The sequence below is a fragment of the Torulaspora globosa genome, chromosome 1 (genome assembly GCF_014133895.1).
Source record: "Torulaspora globosa chromosome 1, complete sequence".
NCBI lineage: Eukaryota > Fungi > Ascomycota > Saccharomycetes > Saccharomycetales > Saccharomycetaceae > Torulaspora > Torulaspora globosa.
In genome coordinates, this window is record NC_050727.1 from 334755 (window position 1) to 360321 (window position 25567).

Genomic DNA, 25567 nt, shown 5'->3' on the forward strand with positions numbered 1-25567 from the left:
CACCACCAGGCCAATCAACACTCTCTTCACGTCTCAACTGCACTATATAATCCGGTGGCGGTAGCTGTTCGGGTAAGGACTAAGATTCTTGGGCAAAAAGACACCGTAAATAAAGGAATAAAGGGAACTTCGATCATGTCTAGACCTAATCATCCACATATAAAGTTCGAGGAAAGCCGCTGTAGCAACGATGTTGGAATCATTGGCGGCTACTTTGCTTAACAGGATACTAGGATCCTATGTTGAGAATTTTGATCCGACACAGCTGAACCTCGGTATATGGAGTGGTAATGTGAGGTTGACAAACTTGAAACTGAGAAAGGACTCCTTAGACGGTTTGAGCCTACCGGTAGATGTTAAGTTCGGAGTGCTCGGGGAGCTTCTACTGACCGTACCGTGGTCTAGTCTGAAGAACAAGCCGGTTAAGATCAGCATCGAGGATTGCTATCTGCTTTGTACGCCGAGAGATAATGCATCGATGCACTCGGAAGAGCAGATAGAGCGCGATTTGCGGGTCAAATTGCATAAACTGGCAGAGTGGGAGCTGGCAAATCAGGCGCGATCGGCTGCAGAGAACCCGAACGGTCAGGGCAACGAGAATGAATCCTTCATGCAGTCACTCATGACAAAGATAGTGGATAACCTGCAGGTTACAATCAAGAATATTCATGTAAGATACGAGGATATGAGTCAGGTCTTGTCTAAGGGGCCATGTTCGATCGGTATAACGCTAAGCGAGCTCTCCGCGGTTTCGACCGATGCTGGTTGGACTCCCAGTTTTATATCGATGACGCAGGATGTGACGCATAAGCTCGTGACGTTGAACTCTTTGTGTCTGTATTGGAATACCAAAGCTGTTACGATAGAGGAAGAGGACGATATCCTGGATCACGATATCCTGATATCGAAATTTAAGAACGCCGTGGCCACTGGAGGCAAAGCGATCCCCAGTTTTCAATATATTCTTAAACCCGTGACAGGGTCAGGGAGACTCAGTGTCAATAAGCTGGGTTCGACTCCAGAGAGACCGCATATTGAACTGAACGTTCTGTTTGATGAGTTGGGATTCGAGCTGGATGACTCTGAATATGCGGATATTCTTCACACTATTTCCAGTTTGCACTTGAGTCAGAAGACCCAGAAGTTCAAGAAAAAAAGACCGGACTATTCTACTAATGAAAATCCGAGCGGATGGTTCAAGTACGTCGCTTCTTGTGTCTTGGATGAAATTCATGAGAAGAATGAGGCATGGACATGGGATCATATCAAGCAAAGATGCGAGCAAAGAAGGCTTTACATCCAGCTTTGGATGAAGAAGCTTCAACAGGGCAACATAGATCAAAAGTTACCTTCTCAAGAGGACGAGAAGAAGTTGGATGAGCTACACAGGGTTCTTGATTTTGATTCGTTGATACTATTCCGGTCAGTTGCGAAGAAGGAATATGCCAAGAAGAGATTGACCACACGCGATGCCGCATCGTCAATCCCTCAGCAACAAACTAGCGGTCCTGGAGGCTGGTTGTCGTCATGGTGGGGAGGCGGAAAAGACACAAACAATAAAGCGGAGGATCTTCTTCTCACTGATGAACAGAGACAAGAGTTGTATGATGCCATTGAATTTGACGAAAGTAACGAAATAGAGACACAGATACCAAAAGACAGGACAACCGTGAAGATAACGGGTTTGTTAAAGAAAGGTGCTTTTACAATTAAGAACAGAGCTCACTGCACGCAGTTGGGCGAGATCATATTCCAAAATTGCGAACTTGAGTTTTTGCAGCGAACCGGCTCGTTCCTAGCATCTTTCAAGCTGCATGAGTTCAAGATTGAGGATGGTTCTCCAAATACTCTTTACAAACATATCGTCAGCGTGAAAAATATTAAATCTGATGATCTCGTTGATGCCGAGGGAAATCCCGAACCACTACTCAAAGCTCTCTTTGAGTCTAACCCCTTGGACGAATCTGCTGATTCTAAAGTGGACATTACATTGCGTGGGATGACCATATTCTACCACGTACATTTCATCAACGAAATTATTCACTTTTTCAATCCACCGAAGCAGCATATGGAAACAATAACTGCCATCATCAACGCCGCCGAGGCAACCGTTGAAGGATGGACTACTCAAACAAGAATGGGGCTTGAATCGTTATTAGAAGAGCACAAGACGGCAAATATAACTCTCGATCTCCAGGCTCCCTTAATTATTATACCTTTAGATCCTCATGTTTGGGACACTCCTTGTGCAGTCATCGATGCGGGACATATAGCGCTTGTGAGTGATCTGGTGCCTAAACAGAGGATTGAGCAAATCAGGCAGATGAGCCCTGAGGAGTACGACAAGATTGATGATTTGGAGCTGAAAGGTCTCATGTTCGATAGGTTCCAGTTATATCTGCAGGATACTCAGATACTTGTTGGTCCTGATGTTCGTTCTACCATTTCAAGCCTGAATGGTTCTGCAGAGGGTGTTCAGTATAGCATCTTGAGTGGGCTGCTACTGGAACTTACTCTTGACATCTCAATTCTGCCCAGAGCATATAATCTTCCAAGAGCAAAAGCTTTTGGACATCTTCAGAAGTTGGATCTTTCATTGAACGACTATCAATATAAGGTTATCATGCAACTTCTTGAAAAGTCTATCCCCAATTTTACAGACTTCGAATCAGATATTGATTTCAAAGAGCAATACGCTACGATGGGAAACGAAGACAAAAAATTACAAATTCAGCTTAAAAATACAATGCAGGCCCTTGAGAAAATGACTCCGGCACAGATTGCTCAAAAGCTGTTCCAGCTTCAATTTGAAGTGGACTCTATACAGATCTCGCTCTACAAATGTCTGGACAACGGATCCATGAGCTGCAAAAAATTGCTTGACTTCCTAGGAGATAAGGTGAAATTGATTTTAGTGAAGAAAGCTAAAGAAATAGAGATGAAGCTTAACGTTCATTCTGTAAGTGTTATGGACTTCATTGAACAAACCAATAATGATGAGTTTCGGTACTTGATTTCGTCCGGAGCCGCTGAACCTGACAAGGAAAAGGATCTCTTTACCGTCGATTATAATCGGAAACAGAGAATAGTGCTTCATGATGACTTACATATCGAAGTTTTCGATCAAGACGTTAACATTAATATGGAGCAGTTACGAGTTGTTTTGACCCCAAAATCAATCCTTACTTTGATGAACTTTGCTTTAACCACTTTTACAGATCCATCGACTCCTGAAGTACCGGCTGACGTCCTGAGACATAATAGAGAAAATCGAGAGGATGCCCCACAAAAGATCAATTTAGCGGTTGATATGGCAGGTATTGTGATCATATTCAATGATGATTCTTTAAAACTAGCGACTTTAGTGCTATCAGCAGGAGAGTTTACAATGTTCCTACTGCCTGAAAAAATGAAAGTCAATATGAGGTTGGGAGGACTGGAACTCACCGATGAGGTCTCCGGTGGTTTACCTAGAGATTCCATTTTCCGAAGAGTGATCACAATGAGTGATGCTGAGCTCGCTGAACTAACGTATGAGACTTTTGATCCGGCCAATAACCCGAACAACTACGACTCAGTCTTAAAATACACTACGGGCTCGTTGCATATTAATTTCATTGAGCATTCTATCAATAAGCTTGTCAACTTCTTTTATAAGCTTCAAAAGCTGAAGAAGTTATTCGATAAGGCGCGTGAACTGGCCTACGACCAAGCTCCATCGATTGAGTCAGTCAACAATTTAAAAATGGATATACTCATAAAAGCACCTATAATTGAGTTCCCAAAACTGATCGATCCCCGCAATGATATCTACGATAGCATGAAATTTTATCTGGGAGAGTTTTTCATTCAAAACGAGTTCCATGATCTCGCAGACTCGCACAAAGTCAATCACATAAAGTTAGGTTTGAGGGAAGGTCAACTCTTGTCCAACTTCAGCCTAGAAAATGGTGATCACCAGCTTTTGCACATGATTGACAATATGTGCTTAACTTTCGATGTTGAACATGACCAAATGGCAGCCCTCACATATCCAGAGTTCAAAATTAAAGGTTATTTTGATCCCTTAAAGACATCGCTCACAGAACTACAACTGCGTTACTTGGTTAGCATCTCCGAGAAGGTAACCGCTGCTTTTGACATAACCGAACCTACCTCTGAGGAACTTGGAGGGGACGAAATATATGCCGACACTTTCGGAGAGAGCGCGGTAGCCAGCACGAACCTTGGCTCCCCGTCACCCGTTGACGTTGAGTCAGACCAGAAGCAATTGGAGGGTTTGAAACTAGACTTTCAGTTTGAAGCCCCTGAAGTTTCACTGACGCTGTTCAATGATACCGCAAAGGCGACTAAATTAGATAAAAAGGGTCTGACTGTACTAACCTTTCACGATTTAGCTTTGAAGGCCAAGTACAACAATGATGGAACAGGAGAAGCAGAATCCCATATAGCCACCTTTGCAGTGGTCGATATAAGAGATAAGAAGGATAATAAACACACCGAGTTAATTCCTAAGGTTGTAAACGAAAATTATCAGTTCATGAGCTCGATAACTGCTAAGAACTTGAGCGAAGGGAAGTTGATTAATTTATCGGTCACGATCGACAGTCCACAGATTATATTGGCAATGGACTATTTATTTGCCCTGCAACACTTTTGTGATTTGGCATTCACTAGCCAATCAGCACAAGTCGAGATTGACACACCTGGTTATGGTGATTTGAATGCAGCTCCTACCAATATGGGAACTCTCGGGAGTGAAACGAAGCTTCATTATTCGCTAAACGTTGTCAATGCGGCTGTGATATTGCTTGCTGATCCCTCGGATTTGAAGTCAGAAGCTGTAGTCTTCAATGTTGGACAGTTTCTATTGTCTGATCAAAATATAACAGCTTTATCCGCCAACAACGTTGGGATGTCATTTGTGAGAATGAACTCTGATAGTGAACAGAGAGTTCGGCTGCTAGATGAATTTTCCTCATCGATAGTCATAGACAAAAGGAACTCAACACCAGAGAGATTGTTGACTAACGTCCAGGTATCAGTGGAGCCTTTAATTTTAAGTATTTCTTTGAGAGATATCCGTCTGGCGATGCTAATCTTTAATCGACTCATGTCGCAAATGAGCGACGGTTCGAACGCTGCATCTGCAAACGATGAGGTTTCTACTTACGGCGCGTTCTCGAAGGAGTTTGAGAAGAAGCTCTCAAGATACGCTCCCAGCTTTGTCTCTTCATTAAATGCAAGCTCCCATCACGACGTTAGGCGAGCGACTCAAGTCGATATTGTGACTCGCGGGGAGAAGTTAGAGGCTGATTTTGGAGGTCTTAGACTACTGCTTATTGGCGATGTGCATGAGCTACCAATTTTGGACATGAATGTCAACCCATTTCAGGCGTCAGCAAAAAATTGGTCAACGGACATCGATGCTCTCGCTACTTTAGAGACGTACGTCAACGTTTTTAACTATTCCAGATCGAGTTGGGAGCCCTTGATTGAAGAATTCCCAATCTCCTTTCATCTTTCGAAGGGATCTGAGCGGGATGCTCTTATTCGATTCGACGCTGTATCAAGAAAAGTGGCAGAATTGACGCTATCTTCAAGAACTATAGCGATGTTATCGCAAATTCCAAGTACCTTGACAGGTGATATCAATATAAGCTCGAGAGGTGCTCAAAAGCCATATAGAATTATTAACGACACGGAGTTCGATTTAGAGATATGGATAGCCACAGATGACGGCGAAGAACGAAGGGGATTTACGACTTTGAAGGCAAGGGGCACCATACCATGGGAATTTGAAGATTGGCGAACAGTTAGAGAGAAGCTTGACGTCGACAGCAAAGGTTGTAACTTAGCCGCTGTAGTAGCAGGATCAAACTATAAGACCACTATGAAAATTGACGCAACGCAAGAAGGAGAATTTCTTTTTGTGCTACAACCTGCTGTGAACCATGTTCACAATCGTTTGACTTGCGAATTGCAATTGGGTGACGACAACGTTAAGGTCATAACTTTTAGATCTACCTTAGTTATGGAGAATGCCACTTCGATACCAGTGCTACTGAAGGTAGAGTCTCATGATTTGGAACCTGTAATTAGCGCAATTGATCCGTCCAAAACGCATTCAGTACCCGTAAGCTATTCCTATGATTCAAAGCTGCGGATCAAGCCATCGACTGAGGAAGATTACGATTGGTCCGAACAAGTCATATCATGGCGCGATTTGTTAAAATCCTCTTTATCGGTAGAGTGCAGATCAATCTCAGATCCAAATAGAAAGTTCTACCTCGAAGTTAATGGGAAGTTTGATGCCAAAGAACCATTGGCTAAAATATATCCCCGAATGAAGATAATCGTGTCTCCACCTTTAGTGATAGAGAATCTGTTATCAAGTGATTTAAAATTCACACTCTATGATAAGAGACAAGAGCATAGAAATTTGACGCTGCTGAAGAAGAGTTCGAGAGTGCCTATTCACGATGTGTCCTTGGATAACTTCCTTTTACTCAGCATACAACCGTTGGTCGACGATGCACCACTTTCAAAACCCTCTATTGTCAATACTGCTGCTCGCAGCTCTTTAAAGCCAGAGACACAAATAACTACCAAACTTGCTGGGGTGCAGACTTTCCGCGCAGCCCTTCATTACCAGACCGTTGAAGGAACTAGAGCAAAGATCTTGAAGATATCTGCTCCATATATCATCTTCAACAGGACTGACAAGGACTTGTATATACAGGGAGATCGTACAAACATTGCTCAGATCAAGGTTCAAACGTCCGGAAGTCAACATTACACGGCGCCAAAAATGTTTTCCTTTGAAACGGATGGCCATAATAAAAATCGGGCGTCTATCAGATTCAAAGAGTCGGATTGGAGTTTGCCTCTCTCTTTCGACGCCATTGGACAGTCGTTGGACGCAGTTGTGAACATTCCAAACAAGGAGCAGGAATCAAATCTCGGAGTGACTATATCAGAGGGTGAAGGGCAGTATGTTTTTAGCAAGATTGTTGAGATTGCGCCTCGGTACATCATTCATAATTGTTTGAACTTGCCAATCGAGATATGTGAACTAGGTTCGACGAACGTCTCCCAACTCGATGCTGATCATACCAAGCCCCTGTACAAAATGAGGAACATAGTCAATAAGCAGTTGATGATAAAGTTTCTAGGCGTTAACTGTGACTGGTCCGCGCCATTCTTCATTAAAGATATTGGGTTGACGTATTTGAAAGTACTAAAGCAGGACTCCACTCATATGCTTCTCAAAGTGGAGATCATTCTCGAAAATGCTACCGTATTCATCAGGTTGAAAGACGCTAACAACCGTTGGCCCTATTCTATTAGAAATTTCAGTGACCAGGAGTTCATTTTCTACCAGAGAGACCCCCGCGTGATAGACGACTACTATGACTATGACAGTTTTGATGAGCTTGACGAAATTGAATATAAGCCACTCTACTACAGGCTACCTCCTAAGAGCGTCATGCCTTATGCATGGGATTATCCGGCGGCCAGACAGAAAAAGATTGTCATAACAGCCAGGGGCCTGAGAAGAGAAATACAACTGGCAGAGATTGGGAATCTCAAGCCTATGAGGCTCCCAGCTAAACTTGCTAATGAAGATACAATTACTGTGGATTTGAACGTAGTTGCGGATGGACCAACGCAGGCGCTGGTCATAACAAAATACAATCCAGCAGTGAGTCTTTACAAATTAAGATCAAAGAAGACTTCTTCATCACTATCGGTAAACAGCAGCGCTGACGGATTTGAAGCTGAAGAAGAGGATAAAAACTTCCAGAAAAAGATCATGGTATCGTTAAAGGGTGTTGGGATTTCCTTAATCAATGCTTCGTTGCAGGAAATCTTGTACGTCTATGCTAATGGTCTGGAGTTGCGCTATAACGAGTCCGATCTATATCAAACCTTCAGCTGGAAATTGAAGTGGGTTCAGATCGATAATCAGCTTTTTAGTAGCCCGTTCGAAAATGTGATGTACCCTGCGACCGTATTAAATACAGCTCAAGAGGTTGAGAATCATCCTGTGATTTCGGGATCGATTTCGAAAGTGAAGGATGATTCGCATGGATTAAAGTACTTTAAGCATGCAACCCTACTACTCCAGGAGCTTTCGATACAATTGGATGAAGAATTACTCATTTCTCTGTTGGACTTTGGTAAATTCCCGGGTGCCGTTTGGAATAAGTACGCAACACAAACTCATTATAGTGATACAATCACATTACCGGAGTGCAAAGATATCAAGTTTGCAGAAGACATGTATTTTGAGATATTCCACGTTCAACCCATGCTCCTACACATTTCCTTTGTTAGATCAGATCAGCATAATTTCCTCGAAAGCGAACAAAACAGACTTGGTTTGGAATCCGGAGGCGCCATATTGTTCTTAATTGACATGCTGACTATGACGCTGGCCAATGTGAACGACGCCCCCATCAAATTAAACTCCTTATACATGGCCAACGTGAGGGTACCGATCGACACACTACTGCAAGCCGTTCAAACTCACTATGGACAGCAGTTTTTCTACCAGATTCACAAGATATTAGGATCTGCCGATTTCCTTGGCAACCCAGTGGGACTCTTCAACACCATCAGTTCAGGTGTTTGGGATATCTTTTACGAGCCATACCAGGGCTACATGATGAATGATAGACCACAGGAGCTGGGAATTCATCTAGCCAAAGGAGGTCTAAGTTTCGCCAAGAAGACCGTATTCGGATTATCCGACAGCATGGCCAAATTCACTGGGTCGATGGCCAAAGGTTTGTCATTCACGCAGGACCAGGAGTTTCAAGAGAAGAGAAGGCTACAGCAGAGAATGAATGCCAACAGGAGGAGCCTGATCTCCTCGTCTGCCCAGACGTTTGTTAACACCGTCGGAAGCGGTTTTACCGGAATGGCGCTTGACCCCATGAACGGAGCCCAGAAGGAGGGTGCTGCCGGCTTCATCAAGGGCCTCGGAAAGGGCCTCTTCGGCCTCCCAACCAAGACTGCCATCGGCTTCCTTGACCTAACCAGCAACCTCAGCCAGGGCGTCAAAAGCACTGCTTCCGCGCTAGACGGGCCCTCATCGATGCGTGTGAGACTGCCCCGCTACGTCGACTATCACGAGAAGATCATCAGGCCGTTCAACCTCATGGACGCCCAGGGCCAGTACTGGCTCAAATCCCTCGACGGTGGCCTGTTCATGAACGACAACTATTTGACCCACGTCGTCCTGCCCGGCCGAGAACTCGCCGTCCTCGTCTCCATGGAACACATCATCGAGATGAACATCGCCTCTCAGGAGACCATGTGGGTCACCGACTACTACGGCATCCAGGGAATCATCCTACAGCGTGGCGGAATCCACATCAGACTCAAGTCCAAGTCCGAGTACTTCATCCCCATCTCAGACACGCAAGAGAGAAAACACATGTACAAGCACATTGCCATAGCCGTCACCGAGTTCAACAAATACTGCGAGGCAACACTATGACCCATACAGCCTCAATCCATATCTTCAAATACCATACTCTTAGCCATTATATTGGTATTATTTCGATATTTTCAGATTGCCGTACATAACGACCGCCTTATCGGCTCCGAAATTTTCCAGCTTTTTCAACCCCGGAGATTTTCGCGAGTATATAAGGTAAGAGGTTCTGGCAGCGTTCGGAATGTGCAAGCCAAGGTGGGTTGTAAGGTAGATTGACTGGTTTGCCACTGGAGGCCGAGTATGATGATGAGCGGTGTTTTGACGAAGAGTGTAGCTGGTAATATTTGCAGGAGAGGCCTGGCAACAGCCGGAGCGGCGCCACGGTTGAAGACATTTAAGGTTTATAGATGGAATCCGGACAAACCAGCTGAGAAGCCACGTTTGCAGAGCTACCAAGTGGATTTGGATGACTGCGGACCTATGGTCTTGGATGCGCTTTTGAAGATTAAGGATCAACAGGATTCTACGTTGACTTTGAGAAGATCGTGCAGAGAGGGTATCTGCGGGTCGTGTGCTATGAACATCGGAGGCAGAAACACGCTTGCCTGTTTGTGTAAGATTGACCAGGATCACACCAAGGACCTGAAAATCTATCCTTTGCCGCACATGTACATCGTCAAGGACCTTGTGCCGGATTTGACGAACTTCTACCAGCAGTACAAGTCGATCCAGCCGTATTTGCAGCGCTCTACGTTCCCAGCGGACGGCAAGGAGGTGTTGCAGAGCGTTGAGGACCGCAAGAAGCTGGACGGGCTCTACGAGTGTATCCTGTGTGCGTGCTGCTCGACCTCTTGCCCTTCGTACTGGTGGAACCAGGAGCAGTATCTGGGCCCGGCCGTCTTGATGCAGGCGTACCGTTGGTTGATTGACTCCAGAGACGAAGCCTCCGCTGTGAGAAAGAGCATGTTGCAGAACTCTATGTCGCTGTACAGATGCCACACCATCATGAACTGTACCAGAACGTGTCCAAAGGGGTTGAACCCTGGCTACGCGATCGCTGAAATCAAGAAGGCTATGGCGACTGACTGAATTGAAACGCTCGGACCGATGGGCCGTCCCGATACAGCGGTACCACTGCGTGGGAAAATGTGTCTTGTTTGATATTTATTCTACTTATTTATATGTATGCATTACGATTATTCATTGCCACTAGCCTGTGCCCTCTGTGAGGGTGGTGTCGTTTTAACGTTTTGTTCAATATACATCAATTTGCTGGCGCTGCTCCGAAGAACAAGTTGTAATACCTGCTCAAGACGAAGAAGAATGCTCACCTACGATGAGTACAGTGCCCAACTGCGTCGTCTATGCGACTCTGCTCTCAAAAACAGCGATCTCGTCACCAGCATTCAGCCTTCGCTGGCAGATGGTGCAGTTTTGTTCCGAACGGCGCTACCATCGTCAATTGCCTATAGCACTCTCTTGTGTTGTATTGAATTCAAGATCTGCTACTCGCACGCCTACCAGGAGCCGCGGCTGCTATTCAGGCTCTGGCGAAGGGCTGCATCTCAAGAGGAGGGAATTGACTTTCTTGCTCCCTGGTTCCCGACGGATGTTGCACAGGTGCTGGGCATAGATCGCGGTTTTACGGTCAGTTTAGATGCTCTCTTCTCGAACTCGTCGCGCTCCCAGGAAACCTGGTTCGCGTTCCATCCGTGCGACACCGCTGAGATCGTTGGAGACAAGCTAGACTTCAAGGACGACTATCTGAGCAGATGGCTAAGCATCTTTTTGTTCAGCTGGTTGGCGAAGAGTTAAAAAAAATGGACCTAAGGTAATACACTAGGAGTATAAAGGAAAGAATAAAAGAGCTTAGATGTCGAATACTCAATCGTTTGTCACTGTGAGAAGCCAGATCATATCGCTGGAGTCCCAAACCGATTCGCTGCTTTCCCGATACTCGTCCTTTGCTCAGACAACTAGTTCAGAGCCTACTGGTAAGGAGAAAAATTTGGATAAACTTCTGGAGGAGAAGTTAACAAAGAGGCAGGATGTACTGGAAACTTTGACCCATATATGTGACGAGAATCCGAATATTTCAGCTTCAAAGCTTTCGCAAGTGCAGCGCCATAAGGAAGTATTACAGGAGCATTGGAAAAACTTCCGCAGTATTCGATCATCAATTCAGCAGGAGCGAAACAGATTGAATCTGCTCTTCAATGTGAAGAATGATATTGCGCAGCAGCAGGAGGCTCTTGAGGCGGCAGCCAATCCTGGCAGCAACGAGGACGAATATTTCCAGAACGAGACCAGAAGGGTTGACCAATCTCACAACATCCTCGATAGACTTATCACTCAGGCCTGGGAGACCAGGGACCAATTCAGTGGGCAAAGTGGGGTCTTGCGAAGTGCGAACGACAGGGTGCTACAAACTCTGCAGAGGGTTCCAGGAATTAACCAGGTGATCACCAAGATTGGCGTCAGGAGGAGGAAGAATGCTATAATATTGGCGACAGTGATAGTGATTTGCGTCCTGATTCTGTTCTTTACATGGTAGTATGTAACCTGTTCTAATGTACAAATTGGTGCCCTGCCATCACTTCTTCTTTCGATAGGCGTGTTGATCACTGGTCTTAATGTCATGATCATCTAGGGACGACGACGCATCAGACAGTACCACCGAGTCCGAAGTCGCGTCTCCTAAGGATGCGGTGGCAATGGAATCCTCATCCTCCAGAATGGTTGGAACGCCGCCGTAGTATCTCTTACCTCTGCCTTGAACGGATTTGAACTGCACGGCTTTTTGCCGTGGTTCTTCAATGTCCGAAGCTGATGAAAGCGTTCTCGTCCTCGGAGTGGTCAATGGGTTGGCGCTATGCTGCTCTTGGTTGTCGTCGTCGTCATCTTCATAAGAGAAATCGCTCAAGTCCGATGTGGCCCTGCCTCTATTTCTCTTTTTCCAGCCAGGCCTCCTGAACCAGGCCCTGAGTATCATGTCTTTGTATACAGATAGGGGCCAGTTCACCGGCGATTCATGCCCTTGGTAAATGCAAACGTCATATATCAGGGCTCCAGTCATTGAGCCAAGGAATGGAGCTACCATGGGAACCCAGAAAAAATGCCTGTGTGCTACCCATAGCATAGTTCTATCAAAACCAATGGCATACAAGGCAAGCCGAGGACCTAAATCGCGAGCCATGTTCATGGCTGCACCTGTCTGGTAAGACATCGAAGCGTTGATCACGTAAATCTGCACAAACAGTAGTAATGGAAAGATATCCGAGGACAGACAGGTATACGGATCAGTCAGAGCAAAGGTGCTGGCCTGAAGCACGGCCGTACAGATGAATTCTGACACGAACTGCCGTGAGGACGAGAGGTAAGGTTTCGGAAAGACACAAAACATAGAGGCTACACTTTCAGCTTTCCACCATTCATCGTAAGCTTCCTGAATAACCTTTTTGTAAAATATGAACAAGGTCAGCGCACCTGCAAAGCCACCTGCCAACTGTCCAATAAAGTAATAGGGTATCTTCTTCGCCGGGAAACCTCTGAAAATGAAATTGGAAAGCGTAATTGATGGATTTAAATGGGCGCCTGAGATCGCACTACCACCAGCACAGAAGTAACCCATAACGACTGCGCCAGCCCAACCAAAGGCGATATCGTCAAATGTACCTCCTGACACGGAAGAGACAATGTTTGTTAAAGTCCTTGTAGTGGCCACAAGATCTTCTGGTACGTTGTTCAGATCGGCGAGTGCTTCGTTGAATTGATTTTGTTGTATTTTACCTGCCGCTACAACTTGGCAAACCACAGCAGACCCTAAGAATACCATCACCATAGTTCCCATAAACTCGGCCAAGAATTCCTTCAAATAGCTGTGTTTTACTGTGGACCACTTATTGATTGGATGATAAGTGGATGGCAAAACGGTTGGTGTCTGCGGGTTCTGGTAAAGCGTCTTTGGTTTAACCATCATGGGAACATTGCGAGGATCCGATTCGACATCCTGTGCTGCATAGGAGTTTTCGACATTGGATCTGTGGCTTTCCGACCCATGTCTTGATCGTGGACCCGAGGTAGATGCATTATGCGAGTTAGTATCTTCATTGTTCTTAAAAATGTCTCCGAGATGCAAGAGGTTCGATGAGACCGTCTGACCTCTCGGTCTAAGTTCTGAACGAGCATTTTCCGTACCCGGCAAGCTCCCATTCACGCCACCGGTTGTATCTGTACTGGATGAAATGGCCATCTGTGTGTTTGGCACCACTTCATGAATTTGGAACTGAGAAGCATTGCTTATTGTGTACTGTGGGATGTAAGATGTCTTTGAGCGTCCCCTGGAGGTAATCGGCTGTGGCCAATAATCTTGCATTTCGTAGTCATATTCATCGCCTTCATTACCGTCCGAACTCTTGCGCGTATGTCTACTGCTGCTGCGGCTTCTACCCTCCATAAAATCCGTTTCATGCAAACCATCATGATACCTCTTGGAGTCAGGAAACGCCTGAGGATCCGCCAAGAAATCGTTCAGGGCCTTTTGAGGGTTATCCTTTCTACCATCAGTATCTGCATTAGCAGATTTAGGAGCACGATCTTTCTTTGAATGGTCAGAATCCTTCGAACTGACGGACAGTCGACCCATCTTCGACCAATAGTCTGCACCTGGGAGTCTCCTTCAAGAAAACGCAACTACCGAAGCGCAACTTCACCTGTCTCCTCTGTACGATCGAACTTGGCAATCCGGTAAAAGCCGTACTCAAAAGTACAGCGAAATGGAGGGACAATTAAGGCTTTAAAGTCAATGAACTGTTGAACTGCTTAGCTTATCCTCACCATGAATTCTGCTTTAGTAACATGTAAATTCAGTTGTCATAATTTAGTAGTAAACCGAGCGAAAATCCATTATCGCAAGAAAGATTCGGCTTCAGAATCTCTTAAGAATGCATAACTTCAACTCTTCTGATACGACAGCCGTCCTTGCTCTTGATTATGCGAATTGTCTTTGTAGACAGTTGTATGCTTCGAAGCTGTCTTGCTGCTCATCGCATCTCGTGGCTTCTGTTCTTGCGTAAAGAAAGTCCCGCGTCTTTGTTATCTGGGCTAATTATCCTGGCATGCATACTGCTACTGAGAATGAGCTCAAGTCGAGCTTACGATAGTCAACTGCTCGGTTCCATGGCTGCTGTCAAATCCGCTGTCAGCCGGGGTATTTCTGTGGCTTGAGGTAGATACCACTAGAGGACACTTCTTATTTCAGAAACTGCTATCAATGGCCTCTATTAAACGATCTTGTCACACAATGCTTCTACCGAAGTTCACTTCAAACTGTCGTCCCTCAAACCGCTTGAGCAACCGGGTTCCGCCGCCGAGAAAGAGCAATATAGTGCTGGAAACCACATCAAGTATTGGGATAGCATCCAAGGACCGTCAACTCGGCTGAAATGGACACTGAAAACCTCCTGAGTTGTGCTTAAAAGTTGAAACGTATCCTTTTCAACTTGGGCGGCAAAAACGTTTAGTTTGGTAGCGCCGCTCCTGTCTCATGATAGAGAGGCCCCAGATAAAGACTACCTGCTATATAACATCCGCTCTGGTAAAACTCTCAGCGGCTAAAGTCCCTCTTGACCTGAGATTCTGATATACAATGTGCTACTTATCAGGTATAAGGAATGCCCAGTGGACAGCAGGAGTGATGGATCAAATCAGCCCATCCCTGCAAAAGACAATAGCATGTACTGCTTCCTGGTGAGTGAATAGTACAGCACAATGCGAGCTTCAGCAACTAGGGTATCACGTCTCAGCAAGAAAGTTTCCTAAAGTGTTAAGTGACAGTGACATGAGGACCTTAGGGTACCAAAAGTAGGTACCAAGCTGCTCTGTAAGACGGAATTGCCAGTTCGAGGTATAGCATGCCGTCCCGGAGATGAAACATGGCATTGCCGACCTAACAACCCGGTGATATTAACTGTGACTATGCTTGCCCCTCCTCATGGGGTTGCCTAGAGTGGCCGTGCAGTTGAAAAACAGTCATACCATTAAGATGGGTTCCATACCTCCAGCGCCAAGATGTCCTCTGCTGGCCAGAAGCGAGCGGCGGGAATCTCTTTAGAATCGAACTGCGAGTGCCCGGAGCATCGGAACCGCTTCGCGCACGCTAGAACAGGCCCATCGCCCCTTTGTGCGACGGTGGCCATGATGCAATGGCCATGGAATGTATTACCCATGGTATGTGAGCGTTGTGGGATGAAGATCTCGGAGGACTATTAAAGATGTCTATCTGGTGGTATGCTTGGTCGTTGCATTCAAATACATTTCCCCACCAGGAGCATAAGGCTACTAAGAAAATTAACTGTCTGGAAAAGACCTAATTACACCGTCAAAAGCCAGTACTCTTTGCGGAATATGACAGCAGATGAGAATTCGAAGATAACGGTGAATGAAATTATTCCGTTGATTGCAGCGATTGATGTGGGGACGACATCGTCGCGCGCCATCCTGTTTAACAGACTGGGACAGGAGGTCGCTAAACATCAAATTGAATATTCAACGTCTGCCTCGAAAGAGAAGTACGCGGCTTCTGGTAAGCGGAGGTTTGCTGTTGATGACGAGAACCAGCCTATCTTTTCGGCAGAAGGTATCGCTATTGAACAAAATGAGTTTTTGGAGATTGAAGACTTGATCAAGAGAACTGGTGATCCTACCCTGAGGTTTCCCAAGCCCGGTTGGGTGGAGTGCAAACCGTTGAATATCTTGAACAACGTTGTCGAATGCTTCGCCAAGACATTGGCGTTTGCGCAGCAAGTCAACAGCCAACGTATCCCTGATGGATTACCGCCATACAGGATTCATTGCATCGGCATTGCAAGTATGAGAGAAACTACGCTTGTGTGGTCCAAGAGCACGGGTTTGCCAATCGTAGAGTATGGTATAGTGTGGAATGACACCAGAAATGCCGGGATAGTTACTGAGAAGAGAAATAACACATGCGAGGAGGAACAGGCGCGTCTCAGAAATAAGACTGGGCTGCCCCTGTACTCGACGTACTTCTCATGCTCGAAATTGCGCTGGTTGCTCGATAACGAACCAAAGGTGACAGAAGCTTACGAAAAGGGTGACCTTATGTTTGGAACTGTCGACGCGTGGTTGATTTATCATTTAACTTCTAGCAAGACATTTGTGTCCGATGTTACTAACGCGTCCCGTACCGGTTTCATGAACCTAGACACTCTGGATTACGATGAGGAGCTTCTTGAGTATTGGGGTATTGACCGAAAGAAAATTCATTTGCCAAAAATTGTGTCATCTGCAGAATACTATGGTGATTTCTGCGTACCGCAAGTGACCAAGGAACACATTAGTCCACAGGACTGGGAATTGCTTGAGGAATTCAGCAACAGAAACCCTCGAGTCCCCATACAGGGGTCGTTGGGTGATCAGAGTGCCTCTTTAGTCGGGCAACTGGCCTTCAAACCAGGTTCTGCTAAGTGTACCTACGGTACGGGCTGTTTTCTGCTATACAACACAGGATCCACTAAGCTTATTTCTCATCACGGTGCTTTGACAACGTTTGGCTATTGGTTTCCTTATCTCGAGGACGAAGAGGCTAGAAAGCCGCATTTCGCCCTGGAGGGTTCCGTTGCCGTGGCTGGCGCCGTGGTCCAATGGCTGAGAGATAACTTGAGGCTGATTCCCAAGGCAGAGGATATCGGACCGTTGGCAAGCCGCGTGCCGGACTCTGGCGGCGTCGTCTTCGTGCCAGCATTCAGCGGACTGTTCGCCCCTTACTGGGATCCCGAAGCACGCGCAACGATCATGGGTATGTCGCAATTTACTACAGCATCACACATAGCGAGAGCAGCTGTCGAGGGAGTCTGTTTCCAAGCGCGCGCCATTCTCAAAGCCATGAGCTCCGATGCCCTGGGCGTTAAGGATAAAGACTTCTTGGAGGAAATCAGCGATGAGACCTATGAAAAGTCTATATTGTCCACCTTGGCAGTGGACGGAGGGATGTCTCGTTCCGACGAGGTGATGCAAATACAAGCCAATATCTTAGGGCCCTGCATCAAAGTCAGAAGATCTCCCACGCATGAATGTACAGCTCTCGGCGCAGCCATCGCTGCCGAAATGGCATTCAAAGACCCCAAGGATCGTCTCATGTGGAAGGACCTTCGTGATGTCAAAAAATTCGTATTCTACAACGGAGTCGAAAAGGGCCAGCAATGCCCTCTTGAACTGAAGCCAGATCTCAAGATCTTTATCAGTGAGTCCAAAAACTCCGAGCGAAGGAAAAAGTGGAAGATTTGGGAAGAGGCGGTAAAGAGATCCAGAGGCTGGCTATCGTCTATCAACTCCATAGACGAAGCAGACAACTGAGATTGACTTCATTTGTGACCCACTAGTGTATTTCCGATAATATTAAGTAATATCTGTATATGATTTAATGGCTCTTTATGTGACTGTTTTGAAATCCGTACACCCTCCGTTTCAATACCTTTTTTTTTTCCAGATTTTGGACCGCCCCGACGACGCAACACATCATTATTTTTTTCACTATTATCTGCCTCACTATAAATCGTAATATATCTAGAGTGACGCATCTGCAACTTCTTTCCGCTGCTTAGGTTAGAACCGTATCCAACCAACGATGGCTCCAGTTAAGAAAGTTGCTCCAGCACCATTTGCTTCCAAGGCTTCTAAGTCTAGCAAGCCAAAGAACCCATTGACTCACGCTTCTCCAAAGAGTTTCGGTATTGGTCAAGATATTCAACCAAAGAGAAACTTGTCCAGATACGTGAAATGGCCAGAGTACGTCAGACTTCAAAGACAAAAGAAGATCTTGTCGATTAGATTGAAGGTTCCTCCAGCTATTGCTCAATTCCAATACACCTTGGACAGAAACTCTGCTGCTGAAACCTTCAAGCTTTTCAACAAGTACAGACCAGAGACTGCTGCTGAAAAGAAGGAAAGATTGACTAAGGAGGCTGCTGCCATCGCTGAGGGTAAGACCAGACAAGAGGCTTCTCCAAAGCCATACGCTGTCAAGTACGGTTTGAACCACGTCGTCTCCTTGGTTGAGAACAAGAAGGCTAAGTTGGTTTTGATTGCCAACGACGTCGACCCAATTGAGTTGGTCGTCTTCTTGCCAGCTTTGTGTAAGAAGATGGGTGTTCCATACGCCATCGTCAAGGGTAAGGCCAGGTTGGGTACCTTGGTCAACCAAAAGACTTCTGCCGTTGCTGCTTTGACCGAGGTCAGAGAGGAGGACGAAGCCGCTTTGGCCAAGATCATCTCTACCGTCAACGCCAACTTCGCTGACAAGTACGACGAGGTCAAGAAGCACTGGGGTGGAGGTATCATGGGTAACAAGGCCCAAGCTAAGTTGGCCAAGAGAGCCAAGGCTGCTTCCGCCTAAGTTCAATCCGAACCAAAATATATGAAATAGATATCATTTTGCCCCAATTGCATTGAACTTTTTACTCTAATAACAACTTTAACCCACATCCGCGCAGTACCTACTTTGTTGAAGCTGAGGAGTATTGCAAAAGTGAACTACCGAGAGTCGCCCCATTATAGGAGATAAGTGTTGCAGGGAAGGAATCCCAACACCTTACAGTGGCTCCTGCCATGTTGAAGGGTGCTTGGTACCCACCGGAACAACAGGTCATCTCTATTGAAGTGGAGCTGCTACCGATGGTCGATCGATTTGCAAGAAAGCCAGTTACAGAAGTGGTCCTCGACTTAATCCCGCATAAGTACAACCACTACATACCTCTTGAAGCTGTTACCACCCTGTATAATAGACCATACAACAGATCAGGTTACCAACTATCCAGTATTCTTGGGAGTATGTGTCACGTGGCCCGCATGCGATTCTTGAAATTTTCACGCAATTCGTCGAAAGCGATCAAAGGGAGACCTGGCAGGCCAAGGGGCGACGAGTGGTGGCGTTAATGGTCTTTCGTTAACGGCAAGAGTAGTTTGTAGATCAACAGTATAAGTGATCTATCGGATAGCCATTGGAGTTGCAGTTACCTTAGTGTTGTATTCGAGTGTTGCGAGAGAGTGTAGCGAGTTTTGCCACGTCGGAATTTTGAAATTTGAAAAAGTAGCAGAAGAATATGTCCGTTGAAGAGACCAAGCCTGTTGAAGCTAGCACTGTGACTGTTGTAGATCCAGAGACGACGATCTTTGTTGGTAACGTCGCTAGAGACTGCAGTGAAGAAGATCTGAAGAAGGTGTTTGAGGGCGAGTTTGGTTCAGTTGAAGTGGAGATCCCGTCAAAGACCAAGGACGGTCGTACGTTCTACAATCGTTATGCGTTTGTGAAGTTTCCTCAGAAGATCGATGTCGAAGCTATTAAACAGAAGTACGACAAGCAGGTGGTGAAAGACAAGGGCATTTACATCAGAAAGGCGTTGACCCAGGAGGAGAGAGACGCCGAGAGACAGGAGAGGATGAGAAATAGACGGGGGAATGGTCGTGGAGGCCGTGCTGGGGCCAAGTTCACTAACAACCGCGGCGCTGCGGTGCCAGCGCCCCCTAGAAAGGACAAGACGCCCTTGGAGGAGATGGAAAGATCCAACGACACACTGTACGTGAATAACATCCCGTATTCTGCTACCAAGGAGGAGCTAGCAGAGTTCTTCGGCACCAAACCGGAACTTGTCGTGCTGCCAATGAGAAGAATGAAGGATACCAAGACCCAACGCGTGTTTTTCAGCAAAAAGATGAACCGTGGTATCGCTTTCATCACCTTTGAGAATCTGACCGGTACGCAAGACATCAACAAGATGGTAGAAGAATTCCAGGGCAAGACTCTGCAGGAAAGACCGATTGTGGTCGACGTGGCTGCGCTAAGGGCTCCTCGCGAAGAGCCCGGTGAAGCGGCCCCTACAGAGGAGGCTGCGCAGACCCCAACGCAGGACTGAGGCGCCTCTTTGTGTATTCATACAACTAAATCATGTAATAGCACTATATTGGCCTATGATTTGGACTCATGTGGCGTGTGAGAGTTGCCAGGGCGGGTTTGAGTGTCGTGTAGCGTGACTGTATTTTTGTGTAACCAACTAATAGAAGCACGCCTGTCGAGCCACCATCCCTCTTAAGAAGAGCCCTCTACCGTAAACAAGGTCCATTAGTGTCATTGGAAGGTCAATATCTGATGCACTCTGCCAATGGGTTCAGCGGCGACCATTGCCGCTTCTGGATCTATGATGATGTGACCAAATGTGGCAGGGTTCTATACATTAACTACTATTTGCCACTGTGTCTGACAGGATCTGCCGTACTATTTCTATTATACAACGTTTGGTCGCATTACTATTACTATGATAAACTGCACTTGAAGAAGCCGAGCTTAGTTGACGAGATTCTGTGCGATGGAAATGATGATGAGGAGGACAAACCTCTGATCTCGAACCTGAATGGGCATCGCTATACAGATGGCAGAGAGTCGCCAACCGGCGAACAGTTGATGGAAAACCATTTCTCAATCGAAAAGCTGAAATGTGTCAAAACCAATGGTGAGCCACATGGTAAGCCGGAATTTGTGAAAAGAGGATTTGTGGAGAAATCGAGGACAATTGTTGAGTTTCTACTCGTGTTGGCACAATTTGTGTTCCACTGCTTTGTTTACATCAACTATTCCAAGAGGTATTCGGAGTTTCCTGTTCAAAGTTCCGCGATGGGCGTACTGCAGTGGGGGTTCCTGCTGGCAATTGTTTCCCTACGTCTAATCAATATCAATCAATCTATTCACTGGATTAACAAATACCCAGGTAACATTTGGGCTATTTCTTTTGTTAGCTACTTGTTTTTGTTTGTCTCCAACTTATTACCGTTTCGTTCCGTATACATCGGACACATTAAGAACAAGCTGGTGAGAAACTACTATCTATCGCAAACCTACATTGATTTGATTCTGTTCCTGCTTCTTTTTTTCTCGTCATCCGGCAACAAGTATCCTGTGATCTACAAGACTGACGACGAAATTATACCATCGCCTGAGCCGGTATCCTCCATTGCGAGCTTCATAAGCTGGAGTTGGCTTGACCGCTTTATCTGGACTGCTCACAAGTCTACCATCGAGAACAAAGACGTCTGGGGGTTATCGCTAGAGGACTATTCAATTTTCGTCGTAAAGAAATTCAAGCATTACACTAAGCGTTTTGGCAAGAAACGAAGCTTTGCTGTAAATCTATTGTCTTTCTTTACTAAATATATCGCTTTACAAGGATTCTGGGCATGCATCGAAAGCATTTTGAGTTTCATTCCGACTTTGTTGTTGAAGAGAATCTTGGAATATGTTGAGGATAGAAAGTCTGCTCCGGCTAACCTGGCTTGGTTTTATGTGTTTTGCATGTTCTTTTGTAGAGTCTTCGTTGCCATTTGTCAAGGACAAGCTTTGTTTTTTGGTAGGAGAGTTTGCATCAGGATGAAAGCCATAATTATATCTGAAATCTATACAAAGGCTTTGAAGAGAAAAATCTCCGTGAACTCAGGAAAACAATCGACAGATGACATTGACCCTCAAAAGCTTAACGATCAAGAGAGAATAGATGGTGACGAAGAATCGTCTTCTTCAGCTAATTTGGGTGCTATCATAAACCTGATGGCCGTTGATGCTTTCAAAGTGAGCGAAATTTGCGCCTATCTACATGCATTTGTAGAAGCCACCGTTATGGCATTGGTTGCTATTATCTTGCTGTACCATCTCCTAGGCATAGCAGCCATCCTTGGTGCGGTTTTAATTATCGTGATGATGCCGCTCAACTTCAAATTGGCCACTTTATTGGGTAAGTTACAGAAGGAAAATCTTTCGGTTACTGACAAACGTATCCAAAAGTTGAACGAAGCCTTCCAAGCTATTCGCATCATTAAGTTCTTCTCTTGGGAGGAGAATTTCGAAAAAGATATAGACGATATCAGAGAAACAGAACTGAAGCTTTTGTTGAAAAGATCTCTCGTTTGGGCGATGAGCTCTTTCGTTTGGTATATCACACCAACAATCGTTACCAGTGCTGCCTTCTGGTTCTACATTTACATTCAGGGCGAAGTTTTAACCACACCAATCGCCTTCACTGCTCTTTCTCTTTTTTCCTTATTGCGGACACCATTGGATCAACTCTCTGATATGTTAAGTTTTGTGATACAATCTAAAGTATCATTGGACAGAGTTCAAGAGTTTTTAGAAGAAGATGATACGCAAAAGTATAGTCAATTAAACGTCGCTCAGGACCGAAAAAAGATTGGATTCGAAAATGCAACAGTGACGTGGGATAAAGACAGACCTGACTTTAAGTTAAAGAATTTGAATATTGAATTCAAATTAGGTAAGCTGAACGTTATTATTGGACCCACAGGATCTGGTAAGACTTCGCTTTTAATGGCATTGCTCGGAGAGATGCATCTGATGAGTGGTAAGATAACTGTTCCCTCACTGGATCCAAGACAGCAGCTAGCTGTGGAAGCTGACGGTATGACTAATTCGATCGCGTACTGTTCACAGGCTGCTTGGCTACTGAATGACACTGTTAGAAATAACATCCTATTCAATAGTCCTTATAATGAAACAAGGTACGAGGCCGTGGTAGAAGCTTGTGGTTTGAAGCGGGACTTTGCAATTCTTTCAGCCGGTGACATGACTGAAATTGGTGAAAGAGGTATTACTTTATCTGGCGGTCAAAAACAGAGAATTTCATTAGCACGATCGCTGTACTCAAATGCTAGACATGTTCTTTTGGATGACTGCTTAAGTGCAGTGGACTCCCATACCGCGGCATGGATTTATGATAACTGTATTACTGGTCCTTTGATGGAAGGCAGAACATGCATTCTCGTTTCACATAACACAGCACTTACGTTAAAAAATGCAGATCTCATTGTTATTTTGGAAAATGGTCAAGTCAAAGATCAGGGAGAGCCCCTCACTTTGCTTCAAAATGGTTTGCTGGGTGAGGATGAACTCGTAAAAAGTAGCATCCTTTCTAGGCATAACTCGTCCGTCAATCTAAAAAGTAAAAGTGAATTAAGCATGAAGAACCTATCCAAGGCTAAGGAAACGGCTAAACCACAGAGGACTGATGAGGAGCGTGCTAAACAGGGTAAGCTGGTTGAAGAGGAAACCAAAGCACAGGGCACGGTCGGCATTGGCGTATACAAATGGTATTTGGCAATTTTTGGAGGTTGGAAGATGCTCTCCGTTCTAGTTGCGGCTTTTGTGATTGCGCAAAGCATTTCCATTGGGCAAACGTGGTGGGTTCGTAGTTGGGTTTCACACAATATCACGTCGAAGCTTATTGGATTGGCTCAAAACATAACCGTTTCTGCTTCTGCCGTCTTCAGCCGAATGGGCATTATCACGAGCTCCTTCATCTTTCCGCACCACGACGTCGATGAAAATACATCTACTAAACTTCATTCAACCGTTTATTACTTGACAATTTACTTCTTGATTGGTGTCATTCAATCTATATTGTCGGCTTTTAAGACGGTTTTAAGCTTTGTTGCTGGGATAAACGCTTCAAGGAAGATCTTTAAACGGCTTCTCACAAGAGTCATGCATGCCAAACTTCGTTTCTTTGATGCCACACCAATAGGTAGAATTATGAATCGGTTTTCTAAGGATATGGAGGCCGCGGATCAGGAACTGACCCCATTCATTGAGGGGGCTTTTTATTCTTTGGTGTCTTGTGTTTCGACAGTCGTTCTGATCACTTTTATCACTCCTCAATTTTTATCAGTCGCCATCTTGGTTGCTGTCCTCTATTACTTAGTTGGTTACTTTTATTTGACTGGTTCTCGTGAATTGAAGAGGCTAGAATCGATATCCAGATCGCCAATCTATCAACATTTCTCAGAAACTCTAGTTGGTGTTACCACTATTCGTGCATTTGGTGATGAGAGTCGATTCATGCGCGAAAACCTACAAAAAATCGACGAGAATAACAAGCCATTTTTCTATTTGTGGGTCGCCAATAGATGGTTGTCATTCAGAATCGATTTAATCGGTGCGCTTGTCGTCCTTGGTTCTGGTATATTTATTCTGTTGAATATCGATCACATGGACTCGGGTAAGGCAGGTATTTCTTTGACTTATGCCATCACGTTCACCGAAGGTGCGTTGTGGCTAGTGCGTTTGTATTCGAACGTTGAAATGAACATGAACTCAGTTGAGAGACTAAAGGAATACATGGAGGTTGACCAAGAGCCTTATGACCAATCAACTGTGACTCCTGCAGCGGAATGGCCACAACAGGGTAGGATCGAGGTAAATGATGTATCCTTGCGTTATGCTCCAAACTTACCTAAAGTGATTAAGAATATCTCGTTTACGGTAGATCCAAAATCGAAAGTCGGTATTGTCGGACGGACCGGTGCTGGTAAGTCGACAATAATAACGGCTCTATTCAGATTCCTAGATCCTGAAACTGGAAATATAAAGATTGACAATGTCGACATTACGTCGGTGGATTTACAAAGACTCCGTCGCTCGATAACTATCATACCCCAAGACCCTACTTTATTCACTGGAACCATAAAATCGAACCTGGATCCATACGACGAATATCCCGATCAGCAGATATTCGAGGCTTTGAAACGTGTGAACCTAGTTACTCAGGAGGAACTGGATAGACCAGCGGAGGGTGCGTCGTCATCCGTCAATTCCGACAATGTGAACAAGTTTTTGAACTTGTACAGCGAGATAAGTGAGGGTGGTGGAAACATATCGCAGGGTCAACGTCAATTGGTTTGTTTGGCTCGTTCATTGTTGCGCAGTCCCAAGGTCATTCTGCTGGATGAAGCTACAGCTTCAATTGATTATGCATCGGATGCTAAAATACAGCAAACTATTAGAAAGGAGTTCAGTGGTAACACCATTTTAACGATCGCTCACAGATTGAGATCTGTTATTGACTATGATAAAATCCTGGTCATGGATGCTGGGGAGGTAAAAGAGTTTGATCACCCATATTCCCTGCTACTAAACAAGAATAGCATTTTTTACAGCATGTGTGAGCAAAGCGGGGAGCTTGAGAGTTTGATAGAATCCGCAAAAGAAGCTTTCGTCGAAAAACTAAATGCCAAGTAAGATTGTGGGTCCAATAGTAATGTGGG

General features: G+C 45.3%; 9 protein-coding genes across 9 annotated transcripts; 8 read left to right on the forward strand and 1 right to left on the reverse strand.

The window, feature by feature from the left end:
- Nucleotides 1-190: 190 nt before the first annotated feature.
- On the forward strand, nt 191-9508 carry VPS13 (membrane morphogenesis protein VPS13; the record flags this gene model as incomplete). The annotated part of the gene is made up of 1 exon (XM_037281138.1): nt 191-9508. One exon carries the CDS (start codon nt 191-193, stop codon nt 9506-9508), a length of 9318 nt encoding a protein of 3105 aa, XP_037137033.1.
- A 240-nt stretch (nt 9509-9748) lies between these two features.
- Nucleotides 9749-10537, forward strand: SDH2 (succinate dehydrogenase iron-sulfur protein subunit SDH2; the record flags this gene model as incomplete). The annotated part of the gene is made up of 1 exon (XM_037281139.1): nt 9749-10537. One exon carries the CDS (start codon nt 9749-9751, stop codon nt 10535-10537), a length of 789 nt encoding a protein of 262 aa, XP_037137034.1.
- Nucleotides 10538-10633: 96 nt separating this feature from the next.
- ATG10 (E2-like conjugating enzyme) lies at nt 10634-11263 on the forward strand (the record flags this gene model as incomplete). Its single annotated transcript, XM_037281140.1, has 1 exon — nt 10634-11263. One exon carries the CDS (start codon nt 10634-10636, stop codon nt 11261-11263), a length of 630 nt encoding a protein of 209 aa, XP_037137035.1.
- A 58-nt stretch (nt 11264-11321) lies between these two features.
- Nucleotides 11322-12002, forward strand: GOS1 (Gos1p; the record flags this gene model as incomplete). Its single annotated transcript, XM_037281141.1, has 1 exon — nt 11322-12002. The coding sequence occupies one exon, from the start codon at nt 11322-11324 to the stop codon at nt 12000-12002; it is 681 nt and encodes a 226-aa protein (XP_037137036.1).
- Nucleotides 12003-12041: 39 nt separating this feature from the next.
- FPS1 (Fps1p) lies at nt 12042-14093 on the reverse strand (the record flags this gene model as incomplete). The annotated part of the gene is made up of 1 exon (XM_037281142.1): nt 12042-14093. The coding sequence occupies one exon, from the start codon at nt 14091-14093 to the stop codon at nt 12042-12044; it is 2052 nt and encodes a 683-aa protein (XP_037137037.1).
- Nucleotides 14094-15736: 1643 nt separating this feature from the next.
- Nucleotides 15737-17824, forward strand: GUT1 (glycerol kinase; the record flags this gene model as incomplete). Its single annotated transcript, XM_037281143.1, has 1 exon — nt 15737-17824. One exon carries the CDS (start codon nt 15737-15739, stop codon nt 17822-17824), a length of 2088 nt encoding a protein of 695 aa, XP_037137038.1.
- Nucleotides 17825-18095: 271 nt separating this feature from the next.
- On the forward strand, nt 18096-18863 carry HG536_0A01810 (60S ribosomal protein eL8; the record flags this gene model as incomplete). The annotated part of the gene is made up of 1 exon (XM_037281144.1): nt 18096-18863. The coding sequence occupies one exon, from the start codon at nt 18096-18098 to the stop codon at nt 18861-18863; it is 768 nt and encodes a 255-aa protein (XP_037137039.1).
- A 706-nt stretch (nt 18864-19569) lies between these two features.
- On the forward strand, nt 19570-20379 carry HG536_0A01820 (RNA recognition motif domain-containing protein; the record flags this gene model as incomplete). Its single annotated transcript, XM_037281145.1, has 1 exon — nt 19570-20379. One exon carries the CDS (start codon nt 19570-19572, stop codon nt 20377-20379), a length of 810 nt encoding a protein of 269 aa, XP_037137040.1.
- A 233-nt stretch (nt 20380-20612) lies between these two features.
- YBT1 (bile acid-transporting ATPase YBT1) lies at nt 20613-25541 on the forward strand (the record flags this gene model as incomplete). Its single annotated transcript, XM_037281146.1, has 1 exon — nt 20613-25541. The coding sequence occupies one exon, from the start codon at nt 20613-20615 to the stop codon at nt 25539-25541; it is 4929 nt and encodes a 1642-aa protein (XP_037137041.1).
- Nucleotides 25542-25567: the final 26 nt, after the last annotated feature.